At 34.1% G+C, this 20,865-nt stretch overlaps 1 protein-coding gene across 1 annotated transcript; it reads left to right on the top strand.

Annotated features, from left to right (window-relative positions):
* Nucleotides 1-17,238: 17,238 nt before the first annotated feature.
* LOC149170897 (uncharacterized) lies at nt 17,239-18,604 on the top strand. Its single transcript, XM_089427379.1, has one exon. It carries the CDS (start codon nt 17,827-17,829, stop codon nt 18,439-18,441), a length of 615 nt encoding a protein of 204 aa, XP_089283505.1. The 5' UTR covers nt 17,239-17,826; the 3' UTR covers nt 18,442-18,604.
* Nucleotides 18,605-20,865: the final 2,261 nt, after the last annotated feature.

The raw sequence follows: 20,865 nt of genomic DNA, 5'->3' as shown, positions 1-20,865 counted from the left end.
CCACATGGCCGCCAAATACAATGACCAATTGGGTGCCTCCACATGGCAACTCCAAATTGGACCATGTAATTATTAACCTGGTCTGCTAATGATTCCACGTTGCTACTAACAATACAAACGCGATGCTATGTGGGTTGTATGGGGTGCAACATGTGACCTAATGGATGGTGCCACATGTCCTCTTATGGTGGTGCCAAATAATCCTTCTTTGCAACGTCACCCTATTCATATTGCCACGTGTCACATCCAAATGCTTCGATATCATTCCATGTGTCATGCTTAAATTCTACCACATCATCATGTCCATACTACCACATGTTGCGTCTGAGTGTTGCCACATGTCTCGACATTTTTTTCTTTTTACTATTGGTCAAAATATTCAAACAACTATAACTTCTTCATACAGATTGTGTTTGATGTGATTCAACTTGCATCAAAATCGTATCATCAAGATCTTCAACATGGCTCTATTTCTATCAAATTTTGAGTTATTTTGTTTTTGAGAGTTCGTAGAGTCTCTTGGATCATGCAAATTGTAGCCTAATACTAGTTTGAATATGAGGCTGATCTGAGCATAAGGTTTTGAGGAATATTTGAATATCAAGAAGGCATAAATTCGTTCAATTGATCCAAGTTCCTGTGGAAAATTTATAGGCGTATTCTAAGGCCTTATTCAACCCCGTTACAAGTGCTATGAGGTTGTCTAAGTAAATATATGATCCCACGATAAATTTGAGCCTAAGGCTCCCTAAGGGAGATCTTAATTATTGGACGAGACTCAAATCTATGAAAATCTGATGTAGACTTTGAGGTTGATCCGAATTTTCCTATGATCTTGATCAGAGCTTCTTATCAAAGGAAGTATGAGCTATTTACACTACTCGACGATAGGAACATATGAGGGTTTTGAAGGGTTATTTGAAGTAGTATTGAAGGTGTGTGCTCACTAGTTCTGAGGCCATGTCTAAGGTATAATTTAGGTTTGATTTAAGTGGCTATATAATTGTATGAGTAGGTTGATCTAGAAAAAATAAAAATCATGTCCTGTATAATAGCTATATAAAGGTTCATGATGGTATCCGTTACAATTTAGTTTGGCTGTAGTATTTCTTGATTGCTCATGTTAGGACACTCATAACCTTTGAATTCCTTTACATCCGTTTTGGAAGTTTGTCACTTTGTTTTATGAGTGGGTATTTTTTCTACCCCATTCTTTGCTAGGGGGAGTTTTTGATGGTGGAACAAGCCCTCCTCACCTATTTTTCCTCACACCCATATTTGGTTTCAATTTTGATTCTTGATGTTCCTTCCATTGGTTTGGTGGCCTAATATGGAGGCATTATGGAAAATGTTGTAAGTCTTAGTTCCTTGGAAAAATTATGAACTACAATTGGCTATAGATTGTGGAGATATATTGGTAATTATGGTATAGGAATCCTATGTTGTTTTTGGTTTAAGTTAGCACTAGTCTGGTGGTAAAGGTTCTCATAAATAACCACATGCAAAAGCCAAAGCCTAATCCTTACAATGGCTCTCTTTGATGCAAAATCTGATTAAAGTTCAACATGAATTACTTGAGGTGGAGGAGGAAATAACCACATATTGTGATTATTACTCTAACTCTTAACTTCATTATGATAGTGGTTTATTAGATTCCCCACATAAGACATTTAATGGGGCATCAAAATAAATACATGCATATTGTTGATCTTTACTGGTAGTTGATAACACTCTTGGGTAGAGTTCTTCTTGAATGAAACATCGAAGATGATGAAATACTATTTATGATCGATGAGCTCTAGCTCTAGTTCAAAGCTACATGAAAATATCTTGTAAGGATTAAGGAAACCATCATACATGGAAATGCACCAACTCCTCCAAATGTTCTTAGTGACCATATGCCTATTGAGGTGGATGTCTCCACTTATTATTAATTATATAAATTCCAATGTTTATTTTGCATTTCTGCTACTCTAGCTTGCCTATGCTTGTGAAGGCTCTTAATGTTTCTGTATATGTCTTGGAAGTTTCTTCAATTGATAGACATTGGTTTCTTAATCCTTTTGGGGAATTATTGTATCTCTATATTTTTTGGAAGAAATATCTCTCATTCCTTGGTTGTTTTGATTTTATAGTGGCATACCAAACGCATATAACGAACATTACAACCCATAAATCCTTTAAGCTAATAAGATCATTTTTTTTTTTCCTGAAGAGGAAAAAACTGAAGCCCCTAGGGGCAACTCTAAATACATAAAAAAAGGAATATATATATATATATATATATATATATATATATATATATATAGATATATAGATATATATATATGTATATATAAATTAAAATCAAATTAATAATACTAAATATCTAATCTTTTTTTTAATATTTTTTAATATATATCATATTTTTTTAAATTAATTTTAATTTTAATTTATGTAAATGACCTTTGATAACAAAGGTTGCATTAAAACTAATAAACTAATGTATTATTTAATATTGTTAAAAAAATATTACTTTTTCCAAACAACATAAAATATTCATCTTTTCTTTTATTTTGAAAAAGGAAAATGACGCAGAACTATAGCGATTTTTTTTTTTTTTTTTTGTGAATATGTTTTCTTCTATTAAATTGATTCTTTTGTTTTGAAAAAGGAAGAAGATGCAGAACTATAGGAAATTTTTCTTTTTTGTGAATATTTTTTCTTCTATTAAATTGATACGAGATTACATAACACCAAAATCAATTTTCTATGGTTTACTAGATTGGAAACTAGATCAATAACAAAAGTTAATTCTATTTATCCTAAATATGCATATACCGACTAGATAAATATAAAAAAATTTATTGACTAAGACTTTATTATGCAATACATTATGACTCCATACTGATAAATTTTAAGTGAAGTAGGAAAACTATAAGTTAATTAAAACCATTAATAATACATGTAAATATCAATAGTTCTCGGAATGGCTAGACTAACTAGAGGTGCAAGATTTAGATTATTGGAGAGATACTCCTAAATGCTAGCAAGTTCTCCATGTTCTTATACCCCAACATGGTTTCTCAATCTTTTCTTAACACATCAATAATTCCTAGTCTCTAGTACTTTCATAAGTCAATGTCCCAACTTGTTGAAATATGAAGTTGAATGTCATTACATCCTTAGTTGGCTAGAAGGTTTGTTACCTTATTTCTTGTTCTCCTAATGTGATCGGGAATAATGACTGGAATCATATGGATAACATATTTAATATGTGTGGTATATTTTTCCAATCTCTAGATGTGGAATTTTTTTACTAAAGAAGCTCCAATGAGAAATTTCTTTACTCTTGAGATGATCAGCTAAGGATCACCCTCCCCAATCAACATAGAGAATCCTTTTGATGATGCAATAATAAAGTACAAATCTAGAATTATAAATTCAGCTTCATTGTTACTTGAATGTCCTCATACTACCTATGAATAGAAATATTGGTTTCCCATAGTTGTCAAAGAATACTCTCTAAGACTAGTAGAACTTGGATTTCCTTTAGATGCCACATCAAAATCAAGTTTAGGAAGCCTAGGCGAATGAGGGATCTAGGAGGATGGAGGAGTAGAAGATTGGATTCTTGGAGGAAAAGGAACAATACAAGGAGATGAAAACATCTAGAGATTACACAAAATTGTGGCATCCAAAACTTTAACTTCCGAGTCTGACAATGACCAAGGGTTGAGTAGAATTGTTTCATGGAGACTATGTAAATATTTTTCCTATATTAACTCCCCCTCTCATGATTTATTATTAAAGATGATATTGTTCCTCTCCATCAGTATGTTCCGTATCAAAAACCCTAGAAGGAGGGCTCAAGATTGATTTATAATAATATTTTTTGTCATAGAGTATCTCCAACATTTAATATTTTTCTACGATGCCAAACCTATTCCTTCTTGACTATCCAAATACCTTGAAGAGTTGAGACAATAGAGTTTCAGAAAAAGCATATGCATTGAGAAAGTTCTCTATTTTCTCTACATTTGATCTACAAATGAAATAGAGATAAGGGCCTTAAAACCCTCCGCGAATGATTTTATTTTATGAAAGGGATATTTTATGTACAAAGAGCTAAAGAAAATGGGAAAATGTGGTCCATAGGTTTTGAGCCCAAACCTATTTCAAGATTGGTTGATAAGGAAGATTGGTGTGACATGAAACTAGTTGATATGCCTCTTTTGTTGGAACATACCATTCTATTTATAGCCCCATTAAAGTTTTTCTTTTCCGTCGGCGAGTCGTATCTTTATTTTAGTAAGTTCTTCCATTAATGAGTCCAAATAGACACGATCAAGAGTTTGAGGCCAAGTTTCCTTATTTTTCCATTCTCTCCAAGATGTGCACTCCACTCTCTGGTGCCAATAATTTTCTACTACCAGGATAGCTTTAAATTTCATAAGCTATTATATAGTAATAAATTATGCTCTACCACCAAGCTTTGGATATCTCTACCACAAGTCCATCCAAAACAAGACATCATTTCCTTCTCGTACTACTTAAAAACAATGTTTTTGTATAATGAATTTATTAATTCTAGCCAAATTCCATATTAAAGATTTTTGAATAAGGTTTTGAGCTCTTAATTGTTGTTTCCACTATTGACAAGGGTTGTATTTATACTCCAAAGTTCCCTCCATAACTACTAGAAACCTTCGATTGACCTCCACCATAATTTCTCCCCCAAAAACATTATTTAGAATTTTTCGATCACGATGACTATGATCCCCCACCATATTGGGAATACATAATTTATCTGAGGATACATGGACCATTTTCTTTCCTACATATATCATCCCTAGAGATAGTATCTATAAATAGTCTTCATAGATTTAATAATTTCTTTGGATGTCGCCAACATAAAGCAGAGATACATTAGAAGGGATTGCAAGATTAATCTTAACAATAATAATCTTCCAACAAAATTTAGAGATATGAAGGTCGATTAATCCAATTTATTGATTATATCCTATACTAATTACTTTTAGTGAATAATTCTACTTGAGTTTCCTACCAAAGGCACCTCCAGATATTTAACAGGGAGAGAACTGCATTGAAAACCCAATAATTTGGCTAGGTGCACCTCCACTACTAAGTTAGTATTAAAGGAATAAATTTTATATATACTTATATTAATGGATTCCCTTGAGTCCTCCATGAAGTCCTCCAAGATATTTTTTAGTAGTCTAGCTTCTTTTATTATAGGAACTCCCGTTAGCCACATATCATAAACAAACTCGTGATGGGAGATGGGAAGATCATCACCATATAGTCTTAATTATTTTATCTTTCCTTGTGCTACTGCTATCTTGATTGTGCATCCAAACCCTTCTGTGATCCGAATAGAAAATGGCATCCACCCATGTTATTTATCCAGCCATGGAATTTACCCATGGTATTGTAAGTGACAACCACCCATGGTATTCTAAGTGAAATCAACCCATGGTATTTGCCCACCCATGGAATTTACTTGTGGTATTGTAACCAAAAAAATCTATAAGTAACAAGTCACATTTTGTAAGATGACAGATTATCCACCACAATGTAGGTTTTGCAATTATATTTGTTTTAATAAATAAAAAATTTGTGGTTTTGTTTATTTTATTTTCTCCTCTTTTCTTCTAGAATTTCAATTTTTTCGATCTTGGGGGCCTCTCCCCTAAGGTCCATTTCAATTTTCCAGTCCTTGGGGGCCTCCCCCCAAGATCCGGACCAGTGGTATCAGATTCATGTCACAGCTCCATGGGAATGAGGGTTTGACACATATTTTAGTTTCAAATTTTTGTGGAAATCATCAACAAATTTCATGCACATTCTATGACCTCCACTAAGAACTTTCTTAGGAAAAGCGGGAATATTTTTTTCATTTTTTGCAGGATTTTTTTTGGGCTACGAGTTTGCAGATCAGACCTGAAAATTTTTCTTAAAATTTTACAAAAATAAAAAAAACATATCTGGATTCCTTGAGTAAAAATACCTAAACTCAAAAAAAAAATTGCTTGAATCGGAGTCCAAGTGAGGGAGATATCGCTGATTTAAAATCAACTATGTTGCAGAAATTTTTCTGAGGGAAATTCGTCGACTGCGGATCTCCTATCATTTTTTGTAGTTTTTGTACATAACTTTAGAAATATTATTGTAGATGTTATCTTCTCTCAAAAAATCACCTGATTTCAAAAAGCTAATTGGTCGAATTGGATTTCGGATGAGGGAGATATCGCTGATTTAAAACTAGTTATTTTCTTAGAAATTTTGGGATGACAGAATAGTTGTAATGCAAATCTAAGTTTCCAAAGTGACCATATAGAGATTTTGAACACATGAGAAGATGCATAATGGTCATTATGTTTCCAAAAATAGGTTATAATAAATATTCTGAGTTATATTGACCGAGTTATGTCCATTTTAAATCTGGAGGAACATTTAAAGCAGGTTCCCTTTCAACACGTGCCCTACCACCCTGCTTTAGTAGGCCCCTGCTTCAATTTCATCAATTTCAACATAACAACATCTAGCTTGGGTTCTTTGGAGACGTGTCCTACCACATCAGGCTATGTAGGCACCTACTACTTCATTAGCAATGAAGATCATGGTTATGGGTCAAACCACACAAAATCCTTGTCATCAAAGTCCATTTGCTAGGTCGCACACTATTAGTATCACAGTTGGTGACAAGAATCATAGGGTATCTCTATCCTCGGATCTTCATTTGTCATGGTTATCGATCATCCAGAAACCCACAATTTATCGAAATCCATTTGCTATGCCGCACACTGTCAGTATCACAGTTCGTCACAAGCATTACAGGGTATCTCTATCCTCAGATCTTCATTCATCATGGTTATGGGTTAACCACACAAAACTCTTTTCTTTAGTGGCTCTTCATATTCAACAAATGATTCTTAGCATCAAACTTCATGCAATGGGGACCATTGCTTCTTAACGAGGGAGGAATTATCTGAATAGAAAATGGCATCCACCCATGGTATTCATCCACCCATGGTATTTATCCACCCATGGTATTTACCCATGGTATTGTAAGTGATATCCACCCATGGTACTCATGCACCCACAGTATTTTGAGTGACATCATCCCATGGTATTCATTCACCCATGGTATTTACCCAACCATGGAATTTACCTATGGTACTGTAACAAAAAAAGGCCATAAGTAACAAGTCACATTTTGTAAAAGGACAGATTATGCACCACAATGTAGATTTTACAATTATTATTTGTTTTAATAAAAAATAAAATGTCATTTTGTTTATTGTGTTTTCTCTTGTTTTCTTCTAGCATTTCAATTTTTTAGACCTTGGGGGCCTCCCACCAAGATCCAGATCATTCTGCAACAAGAACAAATCAGAATGGTGAAAGAGGGTTACCTTGTCGAATTCCATGTAAAGACTTGAATGTTGAGGAATGAGATCCATTTAAAATCATAAAAAAGAATGAGGTTGCAACCAATTCCCTTACCTAGTTAATATAATTACTTGAAAAGCCAAAGGTTGTGAGAAAACTTGAGTGATAAGCCCAAACTAAGCCTGTTGAAGACCTTAAACTAGTCAAGCTTAATTAACATTCCTACCTTTTTATAGTTTTTCAATGAATGGATGACCTCATGGGCTACTACTATTCTGTCTAAGATCTGTCTACCGTTCACATAACTCGTTTTTTCCATTGGAATTAGATTTGGCAGGATCATCTTTAAACGATTTGCAATAACTTTCTAAATAATATTATATATCACATTGCATAAGGCTATTATTTTGAATCTATCAGGATCCTAGGCCTTATCACACTTGCGAATAGTGTTAATAGCATGGCATTCAAGGCTAGAAATAAAGTTCATACTATGAGATTCCTCCACCTAATCATGGATTTATTTTCCAAAGAAGTTACAATAATCATGGAAAAAATTTATGGTCAACCTATTTGGAATTGATGCTTTATTTTTTGGCATGTACATTACTACCTCCTCGAATTCCATATAAGATGCCTTTTACGTTAACGTATCATGATGATTCGATTGAACCAATTCACGAATGTTTTCTTTGATATTGTGTGTTAGTCTCTATCAACTTTGATTTGGTTCATCTAAAAGGGATCGATAATATCTAACCAATTCTGTCTCTATCTCTTTGTGATATATGACCTTTTTCCCTACCTCATCTTTGAGCAAAAAGATCCTGTTATGATCTCCATGTTTGATCATCAATTTATGAAAAAACTTTTTGTTCTTTTTCACTTGTCAAAGCCAATGGATTCTCAACTTTTTCCTCCATAATATTTCCTTATGTTTCCTTATGTCTTCTATTTTTGTGAGTATTTCTCCCTCTTTTGTATCCATATCCTCAATTCTTCCCTCCATAATTATTTCCTATTGAATCTCTTGCATATGTACATCTAGCTCTTGTTTTGCTTGGAAAATATTTCCAAAATCTTCTTTGTTCCATTTATTATTCTTTTACTTAAGAATTTTAATATTTTATTGAATCTTGGACATGAAATACTCTAGACTTGAATCCGTTCCCACCATGACTTTTCCTTCTCAAGGAAGGATGGATCCTTAAGCCAAAAACTTTCAAATGTGGAAGGGCTATTTTTAGGGGAAATTTTTCTATCTATTTCTAAATAGATCATTATCCATTCTTCAGAACCTGTGCAAGGAAGAATGTATGCTCCCAAGAACATATCCTCATCTAAGAGAGATTATAATACTAAAAGGCTATCCAAAGACAAGGATATTTAGTTCTTGTTGTCGGGATAATTTTTGTAGGAGGATACACCATTAACTATTTCCTCATTGGTCAATTTAAATTGTTGAATAAAATATTTGAATTATTGGGAGTCTGTGCCCAAGTCGAAAATACCTCCCTTTTTTTCCTCCAGCGACATAACCATGTTGAAGTCTTTTCCTGGAACACTTATCTTATCTTGGTGAAACTCTCTAATGCTAGCCAAGTTTCTAAGAAAGCTTATTTTTTTTATCACCATATTTGACCCATAGATTGTTGTTATGAATCATGTTTCTTTTAATCCTAGGTAGTAGAATCTACCAAATATTGTCCTCAAGGAAGCCTTCTAATCCACAGATTCCACTTCATCTAGATTCCATAAAATAGTTAGTCCCCCTGATAGCCCTACAACATCTTCTCCAACAATGAGAAGTTATTGAATTGAATTTATCACTGTCATGTATAGTCTCCTGTAACATTACTATTGTATGGAGTTCCCTATAGATTCTCTATTTTATAAGCCTTTGTTTTCGTCAACATTTAAGGCCTCTTATATTCCACCAAATTATCCCTTTTATGAAGGATTTTCGGTAGAGGAAAGCACCTCCATTAAGAGAGCCACTTCTCTAGGATTAAAAATGCATCCCCCATCTCTTGTATTAACTCTTTCTTGTTTTTCCTTCCTCTCGTTTTGTCTTCCATTGCATGCTTGGTAGTATCTTTGAATCTTTGTCTTTGTATTCCAACACTTGTTAGGGATGAGCTTGCTCCCTTTAAAGTCACATTACTTTTATCTTTTAGCCACAAATGTGTTTGTTTAAACATTTTTTTTTTGGTATAGTATATTTCTTCGGTCTTGACTTGTCCATTCTTCAATGAAGTATGAGAGTGTGATTTCATCTATATCTATGTCCTTCAGGCCATCAACACTCCTCATGAAATATACATAAAAAATTTCCTCTATTGGTGCATTCTTTGTGGATTATTTAACACTTTTCTCTTTTGAGCTTTTGCCTCTAGTTTTCCATTTCCCTTCTCTTGTTCTGTTTCTTGAGGATGTGTCTAATCTATAATTTTTTATTCTTATCTAGTCATTACATCATAATGAATTTTGGAATGAAGGGTCTCCTCTAGTGTTGCTGCATTTTGTGCTCAAGGGTTTTTCCAATGAGGTTGGAATTTATGAAAACCCTCATGATTCAATTTCTATTTATTATTATTATTTTTATTTTTTCTTCATGCAATTTAGGGGACAATCCCTCGAGAGATGTGTTATTCTCTCATAGGGAAACATTGTTGTTTGCTATGATAGTTTCATTTTATCATTAATACATTAAATTCACCCCATATCTCCATTACATTATTCATATCTACACGATTATACATCAACATATGCAATTACATAGAAATAAACAACATCACCATCATCATCAATGCAACAGAACATAAAAGGAATAGTAGAAGAAAGCATGCACACGGATAGAGACACTAGGATTGATCTGAGACCAAGGAAAAACCCAATATGGGGAAAACCCTTTGAAATCTTCTTCCTCTTACATTGTCATCAAATGATGTAGAAAAATAGAGTACAATGATTCATAACTTTGTCAATGCATCAAAACAATAATATATGAAACATATCTAAGTACCTTGAAGCACTTTGTCATCATTTCATCAAGTACCTCTTTTTCTCTTTCCAAATCTACATCTCAAAAGGATCCTCAAGAAGGATATACTCATCACATCTCATAAAGGAGTTTAGATACATCCATATACTTAAAAATACATGTAGGAAGTATAAGTAATGATTAAAACAATAATCATATCCATACGTATAAACAAGAATAAAGACACAAGGAAATATCATAAGTCAAGAAATACGTATCTTCAATGAGAGTTGATCCTCTCCCTCTTGAACCAATATTTAATAGATAGAAATGTCCATGGTCCATATACTAGTGTTTTCTTCAAGTATCCAACCAAAAATCCTAGGGATTATCCCATCTAGGGCTTGAGAATCCTCACATTGACCAGCTAGAGTTTCATACATTAGATCTCAATTTTTTGCCATAAACCAGGGTTTTCTTTCCAATCCTAACCTCATAAAATCATCAAACCCTAATCATCAAGATTCCTAGGGTTTTCTCAATACCTATAATTATTTTAGGTCTCCACCATACTCTTCTTTCTTCCATCAATGGTGTCATCATTAGCGTGATCTCCATGACTTTTCTTCATCCCAGCTCTGATACCATGTTAATTTTTCATAGGGTGACATTATTCTTTGATATGATAGTTTTTTTTCATCATTAACACAATAAGTTCACCTAATATCATCATTACATTATTCAGCTCTACACCATTATACATCATCATATGCAATTACATAGAAACTTGAAAGAAACAACATCACCATCATCAACAATGCAGCACAACATAAAAGGAACAACAGAAGAAAACATGCACACACATAGAGACACAAGGATTGCTTCAAGACTAGGGCAAAACCCACTATGGGGAAAACCCTTGCAAATATTCTTGTTCTTAAATCATCATCAAAAGATGCAGCAAAATAGAGTACAACGATTCATAGCTTTTTCTATGCAACAAAACAATAATATATGAAACAGATCTAATCATGCTAGGAAGAAGAACCCTCATGGTTGTATTGTGCTATCACAAACTGATGTCAACTTTCATATACTACTGTCACTACATTGGACACTGCTAAGTACTCTTGTCACTATCAGTGAGCCCAATACACATGTTTGTAGTAGAAACTAACAAATCAGATCTACAAATCTACAGATGCGTATAATAGTAGAGATAAAATCAGATCTACTTGATCACTAAAGTCAACTGGAACCAAGGTGTCAGATCTTAGATCTAAACTCTGGTCGCCCTTATCACAATTGTCTATGTCTAGCAGAAGCTCCTTGGTCACTCTCTCAATTAGTGTATGCAAGCGATTGTGACTGCAGAGTCGCTCCCAGGAGGTATTTATCCTTGCGACTCTAGCACTGAACTGTAAAGACCCAAAGTCACTATCTTGACGAGTTGTGTGAGTGACCGAAAAATGCAAAGTCGTACCCTTGTCGAGTTGTGTGAGCAACCGAGATGATAGGGACGCTCCGAGGGCTACCTTGTGTGAATGACCAAGGACCGGAACCTTCCAATCTAGATCTAAACCCAAATTCACTCTCACTAAACTATCTCCGAGTGAGCAAAGTGCCAGAGTCGCTCTATTTCCTACTATGTTTCTACAATCGAGAACAAAAAACTTGTGTTTTATGCGAGCGACCGAAATCCAGGAAACCCTAACCCAGAGCAAACCTTTCGCTTGTAATTTCGGACTTTGTGTGAACTTCTTCCGACAAACCTGTGCGAGACAAAACAAAATAGAAGAATAGAAACATGTGTTGATCAAGTGAGTTGAAATGAACTTGAGGTCACTTCATTTTATAAGTTTTCTTGAGGGTTTACTTGGGGTTAAGACTGACCCAAGAAACTACTCATGTGGTTAGAGCTGACCCATTCCATAATACATGTATGAATAAATTAATTCAAAACTTAACTTCTGCTTAACCAAATTGGGTGATCTTTAGGTCGATTTTGGTCCTCTAGAAAAGATGAATTTAATGAAATCATCATCTCGGTAATTTGAGATATCCAAGGCAGAATTTTACCAAAGTTGAAAAAATTAACAAGATGGTTGTATTCACGGCACTTGCTACATCTGATCGAAACATGCTCATAAGCCAAAGGATGTTTCCAAACGTCATCATGGTAGGAAATTTTGAATGATTGTAGTATTCGTTGTGAGATATTTATATACATATATATCCTCGCATATGAGGTGTAGCACCCTCAATTGGTCACTTTGAATAGCTTCACTACTACATCTGATCGGAACATGCTCATAAGCCAAAGGATGTTTCCAAACGTCGTCATGGTAGGAAATTTTGAATGATTGTACTATTCGTTGTGAGATATTTATATACATATATATCCTCGCATATGAGGTGTAGCACCCTCAATTGGTCACTTTGAATACCTTCACTGAAACTCCAATCGCATTTCCAATACCTTATAAGATTTCCTCCTCCAAAAATTCTCTTAGTAGAGAAAATAGGGGAAACCAAATTAAGGCTTCCATGAATTTTTAATTCTCTCACTTATACCATTCTTGTGAGAATTTCATGAATAACCCTGCAATACTGAAAAAACATAGGCCATTCTTCAATAACCTAACTATGTCATCTAATTTGAAATAATCACCATAAAGAACCCTTTTCTCCCAGGTTGAGATCAACTTGTTCCTTTAGCTGCCATTTTTGTTGGATCCATCCAACCAATGCACTCTCTTGGTCAAATGCTAGTGAACTTGCATATTAAGGCGTGATTCTTAATATGCTTGATGTATCTCTCAATTTTGTTTGTTTTTACTTCATATTTTGGATTCTTGACTACCTTAGGGAGACATGTCCCTTGCGTATGATTTTTCCAATTCACCCCTAGTGGAGGATCTTCTTTGTTTCTATCTACACAACTTGGGCCCAAAGCTGATTGATGGGGAGCTTGCGGCTCATGGCTTGAACAAGAACCTCCATCTCCCACGACTAAATTCTTTAAGGAGGGGTTTACACCACCCCCCTAAGGCATTTTCCATGGTTTCTCTCATGCCATACCAAATGGGTTAAAAGCCAAACAAATGCAGTGACAACCAGAAGATAATTACTTTTGTGCGAAATGATATTTAATCCTTGAAAAAAACCCTATCTCGTTTACTAAAAAACCCTAAGAGACATAAGAAAAAATATGGTGTCATGTCAAGCTATTTAATATCATAACCAAATTTCTTGACTTTTAAATTCTATAATTGTTTAATAATATTTATAATTTTTAACTTTAATCATAATAGAATCTACATTTTTACTAGTGCAACCATATAAATTAAATGGTTGGTAAACGTTGATATGCATTCATTCATAATATACACCAAAACACTAATTTCATCATACATCTCACATTGTTAAAAATTTTAAAAATCAAAAAAATTAACTAAATCATAACTTTATTTTAAATTATTATTGTCCTTATTAGTAATAATGATTGAAAATTGATATATAAGTTAAATCTATATAGATTTAGAATAAAACATGTAACAATATTCTTAACCATGGAGATTCACCCCCACTTTATCATGGAGATTTTTAATTTTTAAAGAGATTTTATTACAATATCGTGGGCTAGTACCATGTCTTATCAACATCATATCCTCAAAAATCCATGACTCATTTTATATGACAGTTGTTCATATTATATAATTTTAATTAATCAATAAAATAAAAATGTCAAAAAATACATAAAAACTTTAAAAAGAAATCAAATCTCAATCTTTGATTCGTGAATACTAATAAGCATATTATGGAATATTCCATAAAGGTTAAATCCATACCATCCACCTAATAATTATTAATAGTTATATTAAAATCGTAAAAATCCTATTCCGAAACAAACATGTCCATCACCATTATTATTAATTAAATTTTAAAAATTTATTTTAATCTTATTTAAAAATATATTCATCCCATTTTGATGATAAAATGTTGTAAAATTATTATACTTATATTTATTTCAATAATTTTAATAAAAAAATATTAAAATACTTATATTTCAAACAATAAAAATAAATTTTGGTGCACCGGGGGTCTACAACAGTGGTTCATTCCATGGGACTGAGTTCCTTTGCCTTTCCTAGGAATCTGGAAATTTTCCTTTTAGGCATTCTCTAGTAAATTTTATTACTTCGGTTATCATTGGCCTCTCCTAAGTTTTAGTTTTCCACGTCAATGTGGCCATCCCTGTAGGTGCATTGGAGAAAGGGCACAATTCAGCGAGCCTCTTCTTGAGGCTCCATCTCAAGCAGAGACAACAACCACTCGAGCACTAATTTCACAAAGGATGCCAGAAGCATATCGCTAATTGGAAGGGCTGGCACACCGAGACATGTACTCTATGTAAGATTTTGACTTTTTTAGCAAAATGGTTACCATCCACATGCAAAAAAATGATAGTAATGGAGCAACTCCTAAAGGCAAGGGATGATGAGCGAAATGCACTTATTTCTTTGATGAGTGACTTCGGAATTAGTGGCACATGAAGGACAACTTGACTTATCTCTAATGAAACCAATGGCACATGTACGAAAGCTTGGAACAACTAAATTTCTACTTAGGCCAAACATGTTCATTATGAATTTAAGCTTCTAACTCCTCCCAGTTCTAGATTGGACAATCCTTCTCTGACTTTATGTGGCCGCTAATGGATATCCATTGTGTCTTGGTCTTGATGGTTTTCTAGTACTATATTCCTCTCCGTTAGTAGCGCAAAATGCTTTTGGCTTAGTTTAATCATTTTTGGAAATTTTCTACTATCAAGCTAACCTAGCAAGAGTCAGGTGGATAGAATTTTTTTAATCATTGTAATTTTTCATATAAATGAAAATTTTGAACTTACTAAAAACAATACAAATAAATTAAATATTCATTTTAACTAAAAAAATATAATATCTAAAAGTTCTAAAAGTTTTGTAATATTAAGCAAAACTAATCATTAAATAAATAAATTATAAATTGAACAAAAAAATATCATATATATTTTGTACATGTAATAAAAATTTACAGGAATTTGTATAGATCTATTTTAACTTTGAATTTGCAAGTGTCAAGTGGATTAGACAACTTTTAGTGTAAAAATTGAGAAAATGTTTGCACCTCAAAGTTTTGATTTTAGGCAATACTTGATAGATTAAGAGTTAAGAAAATTTATACTAGTTTTTAATAATATTATTTATATTTATAAAAATTTTGATTCCCTATTTGTATATAAATATTTTTATTTGTAATTATATATATATATATATATATATATATATATATATATAGCTTTTTGGAATATTGTTAATAAAAATAAAATTACAATCTTATATGGGTTTAGTGGAAAGTAAAGAGTTTTTCACTATTGGGCAAGGTTCAATTTTGAGAAGAGTTTTTCTCGAGTCATGGAGCACCTTGAAGTAATGATACAATGTGTGGTTGCATCCAGAGAGAGATATGTGAAAGTATCTTATCTTGAGTAGTTTAGTGAAAAAATCATTTCCCTAAATCTCTAAAAACATGTTGTAATTGGTTTTGTGAAATTTACACACAAATCAGTGGATCAGAATGCACCCCATATCCTTGTGATACATAATAATAATAATAAATTATGAAAATTATTTTTATTTTTTATAATAATTTCAATTGCTCCACATTTAAATTTCAAATCAATTGAAGTCGAAATGTAAATATTTTAATACAAAGATAAAATTACATATTCTTTTGGATATTTCCATAAGATAATATTTGCTTTATATGTATATCCCCATATATATATAGTGGATGAGCATTATATTTTAAATTTATATTTAAAATATATGTCAAGATAATATTTGCTTTATATGTATATCCCCCCATATATATATATATATATATATATATCCCCATGGTGGATGAGCATTATATTTCAAATTCATATTTAAAATATATCTCAAAGCATGCTCAATTATATAATAAACCATTTTTTAAATTTCCAAGCATATATTTGGTAAATTTCTTGCGATATATTCACCCGGCACTATGCCAAAAGTGGAACGCTTTTGGATTCAATTTCTGAGTCGTATACTCCATTTCATTGGCAAACAGCTCTTTGGCGTGGGACAATTGACAGGCTTCGATCACATCCTTGCCTCATTCACACCAACTACCCAATATTTTATCCGCTTCCCCTGCAATTTGCAGATTATTGCGAATTAGTGGTGAGCCAGTCAGTCACTCACGAATGTAACGTGCAGAAATTGGCGAGTCAAATATTAGATGGTCCAAAATGCCCATTCATGTCCGACACGTTTTGCTATTTTACTCTTAATTTGTCTTTGAATTTGTAAAGCAAAGTGCGTTATAAAAATCCAGTTTCGACTTTTAGTGATACGCATTTTTAATCCAGGTCGAAGATGGCGTACGATTGGACAGATTGTCCGCCAAAATAAACCGAAATTTTACACGATAGATATATATATATAATATTGGTTACGCCCCTCCAACAGTGTATTCTTCGACACAAATGTCTTTATCGTTTATCCAATTTGGCCATAGCTTCAGGATCTCTGATGCCTTCAAAATTCCAATGTTGATTGCAGTTATATGCTTACATTGTCATCCATATGGTCTTTCTTAATAGCAATTTCCCAGTAAACATATTTTAAAGTGGATTATTACATACTCGAGCGTGTCGAACAATCAATAAGTTAATGTAAATAAACAAACAATAAGGTCAAAATCCATAACGAGGGCTGGAATAAATATTGTTTATGTCGAACCATACTTCATGACCGTTCATCCACAAGTCCATTACAAACCGCATTAACCCCTTAATAATTTGAGATGTGAACACGCGGAAAAGGTTTCGCTCTCCCCTAATCCCTAATCCTAACCCTGGATATTCGGGGCGGGGGGTCTCGAATAAAACGCAGGATAAGTGTGTTACGGGCGTCATTAGGCGGAAATTGTCCACCCATCAAGTCTTTCTAAATGGAACTGATCCAAGAAAATGACAGACAGTAAGTGGCAACAGGGAGTGATGGCAGACAGGAAGAGCTATTCCTTCCGTACTCTAATCTCTGACTTTCAGGTATGACGGGCTCATCCAATCTCTAACTTCCAGGAATGACGGGCTGATCCAATCTTTAACATCCAGGAATGACGGGCTGATCCAGCCAAATCCCCCATAATTTTGAATATAAATGCTTTCCGTCTATAGAGTTGTTTGTGTCTGAAATTCTGAGATGCTATATGCATAATAGGTCTATCCGCTGTTATCGTAGGCGCTTTGCTACCCATTTCAGCGATAATAGCAGGAAATAGGAGTTCCTCAGTGCCGCGAAATCATTACCTTCTTATGGTCTGTGCCCCCACAGTTGTTTTCCGTTTTGAGATCTTCGGCGCACTTCGCAAGCATGTGTCAGACGCTCGGGAAACGAGAACGTGAGCCTGAGTTTCTGCAGGATTCCATCGATGTTGGAGATAGGAAACGCTTCCATGGCAAAGAAACTGACGGTTTTCTTTCACAATTAGACAAAACCTTAGCAGAAGAAGAGGAAGAAGAAGAATGCGCTCCGAATGAGGAGGCCGTCAATGGATTGATGAGAATCCTGGAAGAAGAGATTGGCACGACAAGTTCCACTTCTTATCTCCCTTCCAACTCTGAAGAGAATTCAGCGGCCTCGTATAGTTTTAGTAGCCACCAAACCCAAACCCTAGCTTCTGACACGGGGATTGATCTTTCATATCTTCTAGAGGCTTCAGATGATGAGCTCGGCATTCCTCCGAGCCCCGTTCTGGAATTGAAGCACGAAATTTTTCCATCTCTAAACGAAACAACGCAGGGTTTGTCGGAGAACCCGTATCTCAAATCACTTGGGGAAGACTGGCTGTTCGATGACAAGTTTGATAACTGTCCACAGCTTACATTATATGAAGATAGCTGGGATGCAAGCCAGCTGGAAGATTATATGAATAGAGATTTTGTGAGCCAAAGTATGTTATTTGACGGGGATGTTTCTGTGGTTTGAAGATTAGAAACTGCCGGTAGCCTGTAGCCATCGCAAGGGCTCATTAAGACTGTATAGCTTCTGATTCTGGGGTACAATCGAATTTTTTTTATTACTGAGAATGTTTTGCTCATTTTACAGCAAAGTGTCCGGGTTTGACCTTTCCAATTGAACTCCCAACGAATTTCAATTTTTTTTGGTTGAATCATAAACATGGGTCAAATAAATCAGTTTGATCTTTTAATTGAGCGCCTAACGAATTTCGACACCATGTCAAATAAATCAGTTTGATCTTCCATTTGAGCACCTAACGAATTAACATTTTTTTAATGAATTTCAAATTTTTTTATGTTGAATTATAAACATGGGTCAAATAAATCGGAACGAATTTAACGATCATATTTCTCTGTTCGCACAAAATCCTCGATTTAGAATGGGCAAAGATTCTCTGGTTTATCACCAATACAATGATTTAAAGCAACCGACTTACAGTATGCAGGGAAATTTTGTTAATGTCAAGGAACGTTTTGTGTTCACAACCAATCTTTAATAATCTATCCACTGGAAAGTGCCCAACGTTACATTAAAAAAATCCAAAGCTTAAGCCATCATTAAGGTCAATGATCCCGACGATTATGATGGGGCCCACAGAAATTAATAACAGCTGTTTTAAAAAATCTCCGAAGCTTAACGATCAGCATATTGTTATAACGGGAATAAATATATTGACCCTTATTTTCAAAAATATTCAAAGCTTCAGCTTAACTGGATTATAACTTGGCCCTGGAGTATGCCCTAAAACTGCTTCTGCTTGGCTAAGAGCTCGTCTTCCTCGGACTTAAGGAAACAGGTTAACGGCCCAAGACCTAGAGGCATCTGGCAGGAGTGAAAGTCTGCTCCCTTACGGACCACCAGCGGGTTATTTCAGGTGGCGTGGTTTTCCTTGATAACAGTGATGTGTCAACTGACATTCGCGGATAGCAGCCAGAGATGGTTGTCCTCAATGTTGGTTTGACAAACTGAGTTTGATAGGTTTTTCCACCTTTTGGAAGAAAAAAAAAAAAAAAAAAAAAAAACTGGATTATAACGAGCAATGCTGATAAGCTTAAATTCATAATAAATACCTAATTTTTTATAATTAAAATTTAAAAAAATATATTATTAATGATATAAAAGTTGTTTATTTTTTAAATGGATATTAAAATTACAATGAAACTTTCTAATTTTGTCTCAGATAGAAACCACTACGAAACACTCACAGACCAGAAAATTATCGTTTACCTCCAAAACAACGCCTACGTCCCAGCCATAAGACCAACGACCTTCAATGGCGAATACATTCACAGACATAAAAGTAGGCATCATGCAACGAGGTATATTTGTATCCTAGACAATGAAACATTCCACCCTCTCCTTCTGGAGACCTCATCGATATGCGTGGTTATCATATTGATCCACCTGTTGATAGTGTTTAAGATCTCTCCATTATATCTCTGGATTAGGATTTATCACGGAGTTTCGCTGTTTTTGTTTCCCTATTGCAAATATGGTTTTTAGGACTTTCGAGGGGTCGTTTTGGCTCTGAATGTGGATTTTATTAATGTCTGACTGTGCTGTTGTTTCACATATGTAGGGATTATGTTGTTGTGCAACTTAACCACTTTTTAGTGGTTTTGGTTTCAAACATGCATTGTATTTTTTTTATATTTCTTGGAAATTGGGTTCTCATGCACTTGGAGAAACTCTGCCTTTCTTTTTTGGATTGTTAGCACCTAGAGCTTGGCCACATCTACTGTGTGATATCAAGACAAGTTTTGGTATGGCATTTGTTTAAACTGGTCATGGATGGGGTGACTCTACTCTCTCTCATCTATATATCTGTTTGGTAGTCATGGTTCATGGTTTGAACGTTATGCAAGGCTTAAGGATGTGTTGGGGGTACTATGTTGGATTCTTTGTTGCGGGTATCTTCTTATTCAAGAGTTTGGGACGTTAGATGTTTGGTAGACCATCTAGTTAGTGGAACCTCTTCTCTCGCCTTTTCTGGTGAGGTTTTAATCAGACACAATGGAACTTTTCACCCTAGCTAATTTGAATCAACATTATCCAAACAAAGCCAACATTATCGAAACAAAACCTTGTATTTTTTAGCATGTATTTGAGATCCTCTAACACAGAGAATAAGTTGTAGTAATTTGAGATCCTCTAACACAGAGAATAAGTTGTAGTAATTTGAGATCCTCTAACACAGAGAATAGCTCGTAGTAATCAACTTTCTTACTTTTAAAGATTAAATGCAGCAAAGTTTTCATTTGCTGGTGCAATACAAGAGAGTACTGGAAATGAAGCTTTTATTTGAGAAATTTATTTGGATTCGGAACCCTTTGCAGATCCGTACCAACTTCCAAGATCTTAGAATTAGAGTTGTAAGGGTGGTCATCCATT

Source organism: Pinus tabuliformis, chromosome 4_2 (genome assembly GCF_031772625.1).
Source record: "Pinus tabuliformis cultivar Carrire ecotype Pingquan chromosome 4_2, CPIR1, whole genome shotgun sequence".
NCBI lineage: Eukaryota > Viridiplantae > Streptophyta > Pinopsida > Pinales > Pinaceae > Pinus > Pinus tabuliformis.
This window is presented reverse-complemented; position numbering and strand designations above follow the sequence as displayed.

What these genes read in the sequence shown, in the direction of transcription:
- LOC149170897 (XM_089427379.1), top strand. Translation starts at nt 17,827, where the DNA reads ATGTGTCAGACGCTCGGGAAACGAGAACGTGAGCCTGAGTTTCTGCAG.